The 14,265-nt window shown below is 43.5% G+C and overlaps 1 protein-coding gene across 1 annotated transcript in view; it reads left to right on the top strand.

Annotated features, from left to right (window-relative positions):
• Window positions 1–27: 27 nt before the first annotated feature.
• Window positions 28–14,265, top strand: part of AIDA (axin interactor, dorsalization associated) — a 29,346-nt gene continuing 15,108 nt past the window's right edge. Inside the window, exons 1-4 of the mRNA XM_051783568.1 lie at window positions 28–242; window positions 3,704–3,773; window positions 10,385–10,438; window positions 12,436–12,490. Of these exons, the coding sequence (XP_051639528.1) occupies window positions 133–242; window positions 3,704–3,773; window positions 10,385–10,438; window positions 12,436–12,490 (289 nt within the window). The 5' untranslated portion in view covers window positions 28–132. The remainder of the gene's footprint in view (window positions 243–3,703; window positions 3,774–10,384; window positions 10,439–12,435; window positions 12,491–14,265) is intronic.

The raw sequence follows: 14,265 nt of genomic DNA, 5'->3' as shown, positions 1-14,265 counted from the left end.
GCCGGGGCGGTGCGGGGCGGTGCGGGCGGGAGGCGCCGCCGCCGCGCTCGGGTGTCCCGGGGCCGGGCGGGGCGGTGCCGGCGCTGGCGGTGCCCCGGCGCGGGGTGAGCATGGTGCCCTAGCGCTGGGGCTATGTCGGAGGCGGCCCGCAGCCTCCTGCAGCGCTGGGGCGCCAGCTTCAGGAAGGGCACCGACTTCGACTCCTGGGGGCAGCTGGTGGAGGCCATCGACGAGTACCAGATGTGAGTGCGGCCCCGGGGAGGGAGCGGCCCCGGGCGGGGCAGGGCAGGGCAGGGGGGCCCTGCCGAGCTCAGGCCGCGGCAGCCGCACCCCTGGGGCCCCCCGGCCCTTCCCCAGGGCGCAGGGCCGGGGGTCGGGGTGTCCCTCGGCGCGGGAGCCCGGCCGTGGGCGAGGCGGGAGCCGGCCCGTCCTACCCTCTGTGAGGGCGGCGCGGGGCTTGGAGCAGCCGGGTCTGGCGGGAGGTGCCCCTGCCCATGGCACGGGGATGGACCGGGATGGTCTTTAGGGTCCCTTCCAACCCCAGCGTGGACCACCGGAGTGGTTGGTTGGTGGAGCCCCCGCGGCAACCCTGGGCCGGGATGCTTCCATCCCATCGCCCTGTTTGCCCCACGCTTGTGGGGAAGGGAGGGGGGACCTGGCAAATGGGCTGCAGAAGCACTAGCCTTAACCGAAAAAAAAAAATCCTAACCAACCCATCAGAGTTAAAAGGGGTTTGTCACACGCTTGTGTGCTTTGCTTCTGATGAAATCGGGGTGGGAATGTGAGGAACCTGGCACCCCAGTCAGATTTGGTGGCACTGGGTGGGACTGCACCATCCATGAATCCTCTGGCACCAGAGGAGTATTGTCTATAGAGCACTGTTGGTATCCTTAGTAACACACCTGGTAACTTTAGTCAGATGCTCTCCCCTCCTACTCCATTCATCGTGAAGGTGAAAGTTATTTCTTTGTGATCTAAGTATTTCAGGCTAAGTTTCTCTTGGTGAATTTTCTGGAAGTGGTCAAGAGTGTTTGCACTTGTTCCCAAGAGTAAGTCAGCTGAAGGGATGCTCCCTGAGGGATCTTGTAGCACTGTTCAGGGATGGGCTGTAACCACACTGGCTACCAATTCAGTTGCCACTCAGAGTAACTAAGTCTCCTGGCCATGGACAGCATGGTTGTGAGAGTCTGTAATCTCATAATTTCATTCACTTACCAGGTGGGATGATGCAAGTTCAGTTATTTGCAGTTTTCTGATGGTCTTTTGAGTAGGGCAAGCTGTTACTATCCAAACCTTGGCACAGTGATGAAAAGAAATTCTCTTCCAGATCTGTATCTCGACAGAAAAAAAAAATCATTGAAAAGTAAAACTACTGCCCTTACGTGGATATCTACAAGGAATCCAGTAGGATCCTAATGCTTTAAACTATCTTAGCAGTCTCAGCAGCCAGTTTTATATAATGATGTTTCTTCAGAATGAAAAGTCTTTGTGCTTTTCCTTCTGATCACACTTCACTGACAGGTGAGGTCACTAAACATTTGCAGACAGTCCAGTGTGAGAGCTGAAGTACAACTTCTGTTCCTTTCCTCCCTCCATCGCTTGTGTCGGACGAGAACTGAGGTGATCTCCACGCCCTGGCTCTGCTCTGACTTTGGAGCAGTGTGATATCTTTGTAAGAAAGCTCCTCTTGGGTAGTGGTGTGTTGTAAGCTGCTCTTATCAGTGAGTTTCTACTGAGTAGTCCTCAGTAGATGAACTGTGTGGTTCCAGGACTGAGAAGAAAGGAGAGAGAAGATCAAGGGATTACAGGCGGGTAATTCCTAGGGAGGAGTAAAGCCTTTTCTCTGTGTATATCTGCTGTTTGTAGATTTAGCAGGTAAATTAATAACAATTTCAAGCTGTGGAGTAGAATTTGCAAACAAGCAGCAGACAAGATACCAACCTGTAGTTCTGGAGAGACATCACAATGTGGGTTTTTGTTGTTGCCCTCTCCAATGGCACCCTGAGATGGGATGAACAGGTGTGGTGCTGCTGTTGTCCAGATGCTGTGAACACCACCACAGTCTGTACTGATCAACACCAGGAGCCTGAGGAGAAGCTGGTTACAGTGAGCTTTCTGATGCTGAGAAGGATTTTCCCAAATCTAAGCTAAGTCCTGATGGATGCTCACGTAAGAGTTATTTACCTCCTGTGTCCGTCCACTCAGGTCTTTGTTACTCCTGGAAGTGCAAGAAGCTTGGTGCAAAGATTGGTCTTCATTCATTCAGGTGCTTACTCACACAGGAGCCCTTTGAGCTGTTAGCAGTGGCTTCCCTGTTGAACGTCCCCATCTGTGGAACTTGGTCTAATCCAACTTTGAATGAGCCTCAAGTGGGATGCCAGGTGCATTTATTTGGATTAGGGTGGATTTTTTTTTTTTTTTGTATTAGTGACAAATGGAAAGAGGGTTGTGTTATTGATGCTTGCAGAAATGTTAATGCTGTGATGCTGCCTGTTGTGGGTGGCACGTTGCTGCTATGGTGATGTTTTCTCAAATCATTACTTTTTATTAAGGGGGACAACAGCACCGCGTTGTGCAGTTACTCGTCCTGTTCGGTTGTGTTTTCACTGGTTCCAGTTATAGAGTTTTTAAAGAGAGTTTATTTTGAGAAAAAGCAAAGAAACTGAGTTCTGGTCTTTGTTTCTGCCACAGGCTTTGACAATAATCTGTTCTGCTGTGTGCATCTTGGTGTATGTATTTTAACCTCCCCCCAGAAACCAAGCCAATGCTCCCTGCAATGGTGGAGAGAAGCAGAATCCCTTTAACAGTGCAAACTTGGATGTTCCAGGTGGAAAAGTATTGCGATGTCCTGGGTACTGCTGCTGTCCCTGGGTTTCCCCTCAACCCCCTGTCCTCCCTCCTGCTCTGCTTGTAAAAAGAATTATTTACAGGGAATGGCAACAATTGCCCAGAGGTTTTGCTTGTTTAATGTTCTCTTTCCTCCCGGGACGGAAACTGTAACTCTTCCCATAGCTTCCCTCCAGCTTCCTTTCGCTTTCTCGAGCTGTTTGCTTACTGTTACTTTCCGAACCCTTGGTACTCCCGCCTCCGTGGTGACAAGGGGTGGGGTCTCTGCTCCGCCTGGGATGCTGACAGGCACAAATGTGAGCTGATCCACCCCGGCAGCCTGGGCCAAGCAGCCCTGTGCCTGCCTTCCAGCGCTGGGAGACCATGTGCCATAACCCGGGGTGCCCTCACCCTGGCAGTCCTTGCCTCCTGGCAATCTGAGGTGTCTCAGACTCTCCCTGTGAAATGCACGTGGGATTGTACCACAGTGAGTCTTCACAGGGGCTGCAGTTTGTTAGGATAAAAGAAGATGGTGAGAGAAAAAGGTCAGTGCTTATAAAAGGGGTTGTTGGCTAGAAGAACCTTCTTACCTGTTCTCCCTTCATGATGCATTATATACCTGGCCTTTCCTGCCTGATGTGGTTCCATACTTTGTCACTTTGTCCACCTTCTGGGTTTTTTTTAATTATGGACTACCAGGGCTATAGAAAACTTTGTTTAAAAAAACCTCCAAAAACACAACAACCAAAAAAAAACTTCTAAAACTATTTGAAGCAGCAGTCTGTGGACCTTTTGTCTGACACATTTTGTGGAGCCAGGGGAAGGGGGTGTGTTTATGTTGTGTTCCCACTCTACAGTTTTCTTTTCCCCCATCCAGATTAGCAAGGCACCTACAAAAAGAGGCGCAGTCTCAGCACAACAACTCGGAATTCACAGAAGATCAAAAGGTGAGCATTTGCTGTTTGCTCAGTCAAGGAGCTTGACTCAGAGATGTTGATGTGTGTTATGTTTTTTGATCTTGCTGGCCAGAGCCTTGTGAGACCTTTTTTCCTCCCTCAATATATGCAAACAGAAACAGAGCCCAGCATGGCTGAAACAGTTGCTGTCATGAGATGTGACGGATGCTCTGTTGTGTAGCACTAAATGTCATGCATGCTGGCCAGAGTCCTTCGTAACCTGGGTGTTTCTTTTTTTGGGTGATGTTTGATAACTTGCTTATTCAATGTTAGTACAATTTATGTTGTGAGTTCTAAATACAAAATGTTGTGAACTGCAGACATGGAGGGTGTGTGAGGGGGATGTTAGCTTAACATGTAACACCTGACAGGGAAGGGTCCTGGCAGAATACTCCCTAGTAGCCTCTTAGAACATAATTTGTTTATAATCTTTCAAAATATTGGAATTTACTCCTCCCTCCCTCCCCTCAGTTGAAAAGGCTGTTTCTCGTCTCAGAAACATACTACTGCAGTTCTGTGGTGGAATTAAGTGGACAGTGCTAACTGGGGTCTCATATGCTCAAGCATTTGCTGCAAAATTTTCTTGTCTCCTATAAAGACATGCTTTTCTTAGGAATACCAAACTAGAGACTTGTATTTCCAGATTTCTTGGTCATAAGAACACTTTTTTGAGCAAAGCCGTTACCAGAAAATTGACATTTGCTAGCTCAGAGTCTCATGATAATAGAGTGCTGGAGTAATAGGATCTGTGCTTGGAAATGTTAGTCCTGAAAACAGGTCCTAGCTACAGAAATTCGAGATGAACTTGATGTGTTTAAAGAAACTCATACGAAGAAATGCACCTTTGTAGACTCTGACAGAGGTTTGTAACTGTTTCCTTAACCTGTACCAATAAGAAAAGCAAAGAGCTGGTCTTGCATGTTTTGTTTACCTTCTGCAAAGAAGGTGATAAAACTCATGGTTGCCTTAAAGCAAGTCTTAATCTTGGAGAAGGATTTGGTCCACTTTTCCTGAACTGTAAGCCTTGAGAGCCTTGTTAATGTTGGACAGCTGTTTACTCTTTGATTGCTTCTGCTCTCTATCCCTTGCTGGTAGCTTTCTCCATCATTCTCAGCTACAGTTATCTCTGCAGCGTGTTTCCCCTCTGTGGAGACTTTTGAAAATGTAGTTACTCCATGAAGGCGAAGTTGTTAATCTCACTTCTGGAGACATCATCTCCTGTGAGTATGGGAACCAGAACCACACAGGGCTTTGCTTCCAGATGTTCCCTGAGTCTTATGAAAAGGACCTTGGACCAGATTGTGGAAGTGAATGAGGTCAGCCATGAGGGAAGGCCTGGGGGGCTCAGGAAGTGGAGATAACTGACCTCAGATGTGAGATGCACAACTGTAATCATGTCTTAAGGCAACAGTCTTCTGAAAAAAGTAGAGAGTGGTGGTTTTAAATCCTTGCAGAGTGATACCTGTTTCTGAGGCTGATAAAATTTGCAAAAGAGGTTTGCATTTATATCACTTGCTGTTTTTTGCAGATCAGCAAGTGGCTGATGCAGTGAAACTTTGAGTCTGGTTATCAAATGGCAGTAACTGTTTGATTAGCCACATGCATAGCCCAATTCCCCAACATTTTGTTGGAAGAACACTCTCTTTCCCACCTCTACCATGAGGAATGCTAGTCACAGCAAAACTAAGAGTCTTCCTACTGCTTTGAAAGAAGCACTTAAAATGCTTTACAGCAAAACCTTTTAGTGTTATGTAAAGGTCTTTGCTGTTCTGGTCTTCCCTGTTTCTGCAGGAGCTCAGCCAGTATATCATTTAGTGATCATGACCAATTACTGTCATTGCTGATATCATTCACTTGGCAGACTGCTGGCTTTGCAAGCAGTTTGGTTAAACAGAAGTGTATCTTCTTTCTCACCACCCTTTAAAAAATCAGCTACCAAAACAGTTACAGCTGTGTTCCTGCCAGTGCATCTGCCAACACGATATTTCCTTGTGGTTCCAAAAAGCCTCTTCCCTATTATCTTGACTTTCTAAGGTTCTGCATGTTGTATAAGAGCCACCTTTTCATTTTTTTTGAATGTAGAAGAGTGTGTAAACTTCAGGGTTTGCTTATCTGATATCACTGGCCAAGGCTGCACACAGAATTTCACAGATTGAAAGGCCATGAAGCTCATTTTGATTTCCAGTTGCTTGATCTACGCCCATTCCATTTTTTATGGATTTCCAGTTATATATTTTCCAAAGGACCTTCCATACTGCTGAGAATTACTGTGAGGATGTCATTGTTTCTTGCTTGTGTACTCTGTAGGGACGGTGGATTTCAGCAGTACCAAGGGAAAGCTACTCACTTTACAGCTACGGGGAAAGGATAAGACAAAGTTCAAATCCTCAGCCCTATCTGCCTGTATAAACTTTTACCACATTTGGGTTTATTTCATGTATCACAGGTGGTGTTACAGTGCAGACATGGCAGCACCATAATTGATGGTGTGTTACTTGCTAATCTAATCTTACAATCGGTTAATCTAAAAACACTTGACAGATATTACCAGTTTCTTTCCTAGGCATACTGTGAGCTAGTTATCATTTATCTTATAATGAATGTCTTGTTTGTGTAAGAATTCAGACTTCTAAGTAGTCATATCTTGCCTTTTTGCTCTTGATCTGAAGAGTCTGTTTTGAAACACTGTATGCTGCTTGCCTTGATAGAGCAGACTGGTCTCCAGATTTTGCTGTTCATTCCTGTATTTTCAACTTCTGAGGGGTTGTCATCTTAAAACTATTGCTGGACATAATTCTGTAGTTTCAGTCCTTAGGGAAGGCTCTATCTTCACTTGGATAATTGACAGTGTTGGAATCTTCATTAGTGATTGTGAATTTTATTGAAGAATTTCTCTGCAGATACTATAAACAGAAAATCGTTGTGTTTAAATCTAGCTACCCTTTAACAGCTGTAAGGAGGCCGGGCAACAGTTTCATCACCTAGAAGCTGCATGTATGGAACATTAGCAGATACAGTTACTGGTGAATTTACCTTAGTCTTAACATGTTTAATCCTCCTGTTCATTATTTTACCTTCGTTCTCTAAAAAATCCTGTCTTCATTCATGATCAGCCGCTGTGTTTTGCGATATGAATTGTTCCAGTTAGGTTTGGCCGGGGTTGTCAGCTTGCCTCCAGCTACAATTACTCTCACCCAGTTCTCTGTGCAATAAATGTGACCTTTAAAGCCCTCTCCCAACCGCAGTTGTTGCTTCTCGTGTAACTGTTTTTGTGCTCGGCTGAGTTCTCTTCAGCATCAGAAAATCGTGCTTTTTGTGCAATGATAACTTGTTGAAATAAGAGCACTGTTGAACGGTTTTAGCATGATTCATTAAACTACTGGTCTTCTAACAGCCTAAACCTTTCGTTAAAGCCAAACTCCGCTCTGGCTCTGTATTTATGCAAACATCTTTGACTGCATTACGGTTAGCACAGTCATTACTCACACAACTGCACTGAAGAAACCTTGACTACAAGATCAACTGATTTTTTTTTTCCCGTTCTAATCACAAGTTTACATAAAACTGAATCTTAACTATTTTAAACTAGCAAAGTTAATTACGGCTTCAGTCCTTCTAATGAGATGCAGAATGTTTTCCCTGCTGCAAAAAGGAGCCTTTGCATGGGATAGTTGCAGCTGAAAATGATAGCAGTGTTTAGCTGCATTTTTAACTTTTGGGTTGGGTGTGGTCCCTTAAAAAAATAGTTATGAATAATGCCTGCTGGGAGCTTGCCATATTTCAATAGATTCCATATAAAACCTATTCTTTACTATTTTAAGACTCCCAAACTCTCTTAAATTAATCTGTTTCTAGAGCCATTTATTGCCCTTCAGCCCCCAGGAGCCGGAGGACACACATTTTTGTGCTGCTCTTTGTTCTCTTAGGAGGTTCCTAGTTCAGGCAGTTATGAATCTGCAGCATAGGGAATAGTGGTGTTGCTGAACTTATTGGTGAATTGACAACAGACATAGGACTTGAGTGGTGTTTCTGAGACCTCCCTTATGGTGTGGGCTTAATGCTCTGCATGAGGGACCAGGAGGAGAAGAGCCACATGAAAGTCTGTTCTGTGATGGGGCATGGAGACTGTGTGCTGGCACCCTGCAAACTTGTAGCCCTCTTTCTGTTGTGTAGTTGGAGGGGTTTTGATCTAACACAGGATGGGCATGTTTTTTTTTGCTCAGCAGTCAACACCCAAACCATTGAAACAGCTGGGTTTCTGCAAATGTTAGAGCTGCAGTCAAACCTCAGAGATTCCCCTCCCTTCCCTAGGGAACCTCTGGATTCCTTTCTTTTACCCATTACTTCACACCTTCCTCTTTGAGAATCTACCTTTGCAAATGAATCTTTCCAGATGTTCTCAAATATGAAAAGGAATTCCTTTTGTTACACTGCAGCTCATTAGGTGGATGTAGTGTTTTATAATTATAGGAACTGAGAATCTGCTTCTGTAGTGCTACCTGGTGTCCTCCCATCCAGCCTGAAAGTACATGTAGATAAATCCACAACACCCATGTGTGCGGTGCGAGTCTGGAAATCTCAACATGAATCCAGGACTCCTTTGTTTTTGAAAATATCTGTGTTTTTACAAGCTGTGCTGGAGATCCAGTCATGGGTCTCTGTTATGTAGTAGCAGAATTTATTTTGGGGAGATGGGAATTTGTTGACTGAACCTAGGCTGCAAAATGAGCCTCCACAGGAATGGAACTGTTAATATTTTTCTCTGCCATGTTGCATGCATGCATATGGTCATGTTACTCCATGCTGAAATTCCCAAACAGTGCTGCTGCATATGCTGCACGTGCTGCATCCTTGGCAGAGGAGAAAACTGTGTGTCCTGTGTTAATACCCAACACTCGCTGCTTTCCTGGAAGGTGCTCAGAAGAACTAAATTTTTTTTGAAAGACCTCCATACAGTGGACAGTAGTAAAAACTGTGAGAAATTAAAGTCTGGCCCGATGCCATGTTGTAACAGAATGTTTAAGGCGAGAGGAGGTGTCAGCTGGGGAGAAATGGCTTCAAAAGCTTTGATGAGCCTGTGGTGGCAGATGAAAATCAGGTGTCTGAGGCTTTTGCACACTTCAGCTGTTGGCTCTGCCCTGGAGGTGTTGGTGTGTGATCTGCTTATGATTCAGCTCCTGAACTCTTTCACCTTTCAGTGTGCCCTAAGGTGAACTGAAACTGGAGTCCCTTAGCTTTTAGCCCAGCCTAATGAAACTAGTGGTGGCCCAGGAGCTGATGGAGGAGGAGTTGTGACATCTCTCAGGGCAGATGATGGAGGAAGGTGGTTTTTATCTGCTGCTACCAACCTCTTGGAGCCCTAAAAATGTCACCCTCCATTTTGGCTTTTGACTGACACTGCATAACTTGCCAGGTGCCCATACTCTTGAAGTTCTTTGATGCTAGAGTTGTGCTCTAGGAAATCTTATCCTCCCCTTACATCCAGCTTGTGGGAGAGCTGTTTTAATACTGCCTGATTTAAAAGGAGAGAATGAGTTACAGGTGCATATTTCAACTTTAATCTTCCTTCTGGGGGAAAACTTACTTTGAAAATAATCTGCTTTTCTTTGTAGCTTCATTCTTGATGGTTTTCTTGCCTTATAAGTGTTCCACAGAGCATTTTGAATTTATATCTGGCCCTTATCTCTGCAGATAGTCTGAGTTTTAATTCACCAAAAGCTTTTAGTTAATGAACAAACTTGTGATGGCAAGGTAAAGTAAAATACATTGGGCAGTTGTGTCCACTTGATAAGAGATATGGAAGTCCTAACTCCTCCTTTCAGATGGTAGTGACAGAAACAAACATGACTGTTTTGTGAGACGTAAAAGCTTAACACTGTCTTCAAAGTAAGACTGCTTGCAATGGGTTTTGAAGCCCTTCCTTCTGTTCTGCGTTTTTAAATGAAAATGAGAAATTCAGTTATGGTCAGACATATTTTAGATTGCTGAGAAGTTTGAATCGAAGAATATATTCCCTGATTCACTTGGTGTTTAAATCTCTTAAGATGACAAAAATAGAAAGTTAGAAAAATAATCCACCTTTATACTTCCACTGAGACTTGCAGAAGCAAACTGTGTTTTTTCAGTGCTGCTGTAACATCTGAGGAGAGGGGACTTGGTTTGCTGAGGCTGTGAGCCTGATAGAGGAGCTGTAGGCATGGCTCCTAAAAGAGCAAATAAGAACAAGCCACTCAAGTTCTCAGAAGTTAATACACTGGTTAGTTTGGTTTTATTTTTCTTCAGTCCCCTATCACCTGAGAGCAGTTGAGTTTATAAACAGTTTATGATGTGAGAGGCATTATTACAGTTTCTACTGAGTGAATGACCCCCATCTGTGTTGCTGGGCTGTGGGAGGGGAGTTAAGTGGCAGATGTCTGTTTCATCAATTGTGCTTTCAGAAAATCTTGTGTATAAAAAAGGCTTTTGATGCTGAATGATCTGATACTGAATAATAGATCTGAAATCTTTACAAGAAAAAGCAATTGTTTGTATTTATATTCCTTAAAAATGTGAATCTGGAAGAATGCCGTTTCAGTACTAAATTATATTGTTTTCCCTTTCAGAAAACCATAGCTAAAATTGCAACATGCTTGGAACTGAGAAGTGCAGCTTTACAGGTATCACTCTTTTCCTATTTGACTTCATCCTTTAGCAATAGGTAACTAGAGCTTTTTAAAACTCAGTGTCTTCAGAAATAGCTAAAACTTCTGAAAACAGGGTGAACAAACCCTTGAACACTTGGAATTTCCAGATTGTCAACATGATGCCCCAGGTGACTGCCTTGAAAAGGACTTAAAGTGTGTATATGAGCATCTGCGAGGGTTTTTACAGGAATTTAACTGCACATTTTGTGTCTTTGGTTCTCTGCCTCATTTTCCTCCTTCAGAACTGTTTAGTTTGTCTTCCTAACTTGTGTGCAAGGGTAAAAAAATCCCAAGTGACTCTTGCACTAATTCAGCTGCTTCACAAGTCATAATAGACCATGAGGAAGAGTGTGTGTGTAGAATAAAAATGACTTTTTAGCAGTCACAAAAACTGGCAGCGCTGTAGAAAAATGTGGGAAAACAATGGTTTATAAACTACTCTTTGAGCTTTTTTCTAGACTGAAAGTAGATGTCATGGGAGTGAATATCTTTTTCTCTCAGCACAATCTTATCCCTAAAACGAAAGGCAAGTGAGAGAAGTTTCTGAAAGACTGTGGATAGGGAAGGGATGAATCAATGGAAGTGAAGTTTAGGTTACTGGATTACCTCTTTACCAACCAAGAGTGGTGAAAGGCAAATTTTGCATCAAGTTACTCACAGCAGCACTCCAGAGCACTTTGTGTGGCTCTACAAGGTGCAGCAGCTCCACTGTGCTGCCTTCAATTGCCTGAGGGGCTGGGATACAGCTGCTGGAGCTGGACTAATGAGGTGAGGCTGTCCAGTCTCCAGGCCATGCAGTGTTTGAGGAATTCCTTGGTTAGCTCTACCTGTTGTTCCATTTTGGTCTAACCTGGGGGGTTTGAGGAGTGTTGCATTTGCTCTGGGTCACCATGACTGTGCTGAGGGCAGGCGTATTCCACTGTGGGACACGTCTCGGGGCAACAGCAGGAGGTGCAGCCATGTCATAACCTGCCAAGCTGAGGAGATGATGTTGTGCAAAACCAGCCTTCCTTGCTGTTGATTCCTCAGCAGTAACTCAAAGGTTTCCTAACCTCATGTGAGGCTACTGGAACTTCTCATCCACTTCGCTTTGAGGAGGGGTTTGTTTTCCTGCAGTTTGGTTATGGTTTCTTAGGAGAGGTCAAAGCAGTGAGTGTGGTTATCTTTTCCCACTCTCCTAACAGGAAGGGTATAGCTGCTTTGCTGTCCTTACATAGTCTTGCAGAAGGTCCCTAGCCACTCTTGGACAAAATCAAGAAAAAACCTCACTGGGCCTTAAATGTTGGAAACAATGGGTAATCTTAAGAGATGCCAAGGGTGCAGTCACATAGTAGGTAAGACCTGATCCTCCACCTAAAAGAGGACGTCCAATGTCAATCCTCTTATTTACACCACTTGTTGTCTCAGAACAAGCTAGTTCAGCTTACCAAACTGCTGGTGAGCTACCTCAGAACAAAAAATTAAGAGTTTTTCTGTTGGGTTAGTAAGTCAAATAGGCTTACTGAGAACCAGACACATATATGCTACAGACAGATGAGGAAACTGCATCATGGAGAAAGGCAAGGTGGTAATTCCTCTTCCATTTGCAGTGAGCTCTTAGTTGAATTTTGTCGAACTCATTCTGTATACTGTAATTTCTGCCCATGTTTCAGTGTTGAACTGTGAATGTTCCTGTGTGTATTAAGTAAAAATTTGGAACTAGTTGCTTTAAAAATATTTATCTTGCGTTAGAGCTTGGAACATGGGTTAAGTTTGTTCTCAATAAATGAGAAGTAACATCCTTCCTGCCTCACCTGTGAAACCTACCCTTTGTTGGGGAAATTTTATTTGGGTTCTTTAACATGTAGCTTTGAAGCAACCTAGTACACTTGAACAAAGGAGGCACCCTGCATGCTTATTCTAAGATCTAGTAGCTCTGTCTGAGAGGAGGGTGCATCCTAACATTTAACTCTTTCTTTGTGATGTCCTAGTCCACCCAATCACAGGATGAGTTTAAGCTTGAGGATCTGAAGAAATTGGAACCAAGTAAGTAGTATCTTTGTGTTTTAAGCGAATGACATTTATCATGACAGTGGAAAACATGACAGCACCACAAATACTGACTGACCACAATGTGGTTTTAGGTGGTTCTTCCAAATGTCTGCTACCGTGTAGACAGAAACTGATGTGTATTAAGGAATGTAATGTGGGTAACTTCAGAGTATAGTATTCTGAATGTTTCAGATAATATATTCGTCTTTATTGTTAAATAAGTAATTTGGGTGTTGCTAATTTTTGCACAAAATAGTATTTTAAGGTATCCAGTAGTATATAATATCATTTACCTGCACTTTTCTTGCTTGAGCTGAATTTCAGCACTTTGTGGTCTTCCTCCTTGCAGCATGAAATTTATTTTTTCTTCTGAAAATATTTAACTTGTGCTCATGGTAGCCAATCACTTGTCACCTCCCACCGTAAAGCTACCAGACTAGTTAAGTTAAGAGTCAAAATGAGGATGTGAGTCAGTCTTTGAAGGGTTTTGTGTGATGTTGTTTTTTCCCAGCTGATCCTGGGTCAGGTCTTGGTATGTCAATCCAGAAATAACTTTTTTCATGTAGGAAGTATCTATTTATCAGCTTCATTTTCCTTCCTGTAACACTGGCTGCTGTGTTCTCAAAGCATCCTTATGATTAGAGCTTCCACGTCTAACCAATATTATCCTGAATGTCAATGTGTCTGCAGTTCTTGGGGAACAGCAGATGTGGAAGAGCTTTTTTCATGCTGACAGAAGTTGGTTACATTTTGCTTATGACACAGTTGTGTCATTAAGGGTGATCCTGGGGATAGATATGATGGGCAGGGAAGTGTTTCCCCTTCATGATTAGGCTGAGCTTCTCTGCACAAGATCCTACAGGAAAAACTTGTCAAGAAGTGGGGCATTGAGCTGAGCTTCCTAATATCTCTACCAAAACATAGACTCCAAATGCTTTTAAACTGTTCCCTGAAAATGGTAAGTGAAGGTATGTTACAAGACCACCAGATCTGTGAAGATCATAACTCAGGAAGGGGTTTAACTGTGTGTTGGAATATTTGGTCTTTCTCAGACTACATCTTGCATATCTGACCTCTGAATCCTCTGATTTGGGCTTGTTTTGTATAGATACTGCCCTTTCTGTTTACAAAGTATTTAAAATGTTGTAATCATTTAATGACTGTGGGTTTTAGAATCTGTTTTGCAAATGCCCTGTGAGTGACTGAATGATGGGAGAGGGAGGGGAATCCTGTCCAAAATTTCGATTACTGTGCAACAGTCCTGTTGCTTATCTTGCCCTCCATCAGAAAAGGGGTTTTTAGCTGTCAAAAAAACTGTTCAGCAGTGTGAAGTGCATTCAGCCTGTGCCTCATACAACAAGCAACTATATTAAAACTGAGGAAGAGTGTGTGGCCATCGGTTTTCAAATACACAGAGTTATTTTCCTTGGAGGAGAACGGGTGCCTCTACGACAACAATTGAACATTGATGTTCTTAATGCTGCTGTCTAACTTGGATCGTTCTGGCCTCTTTCTCTCTGAATTGTGCCTTTGTTTTGTGGTTTTTAAGTGTATCTTGAATAGAGTAAATCTTAATCAGGCCAACACCAGCCATCTCATAAAATAGTGTTTTAATTTTTGTGTTGTCAGTTTTGTTTTGTGTTGCACTAGAAAAAGCTAAAAAAATCTGGGCTGGCAATGCAAATAAGTGATTCCTTTGTTAGGTCAAGCCATCCCATTAGGGTGGAACGAAAACAGCTATTCACACAAAACAGCTATTCACACAATTT

Source organism: Manacus candei, unplaced genomic scaffold (assembly GCF_025592945.1).
Source record: "Manacus candei isolate 608988 ecotype Guabito, Panama unplaced genomic scaffold, ASM2559294v1 h1tg000017l, whole genome shotgun sequence".
Classification (NCBI taxonomy): Eukaryota; Metazoa; Chordata; class Aves; order Passeriformes; family Pipridae; genus Manacus; species Manacus candei.
The sequence above is the reverse complement of the archived record's forward strand: the minus strand, read 5'-3'. Positions and strand labels throughout refer to the sequence as shown.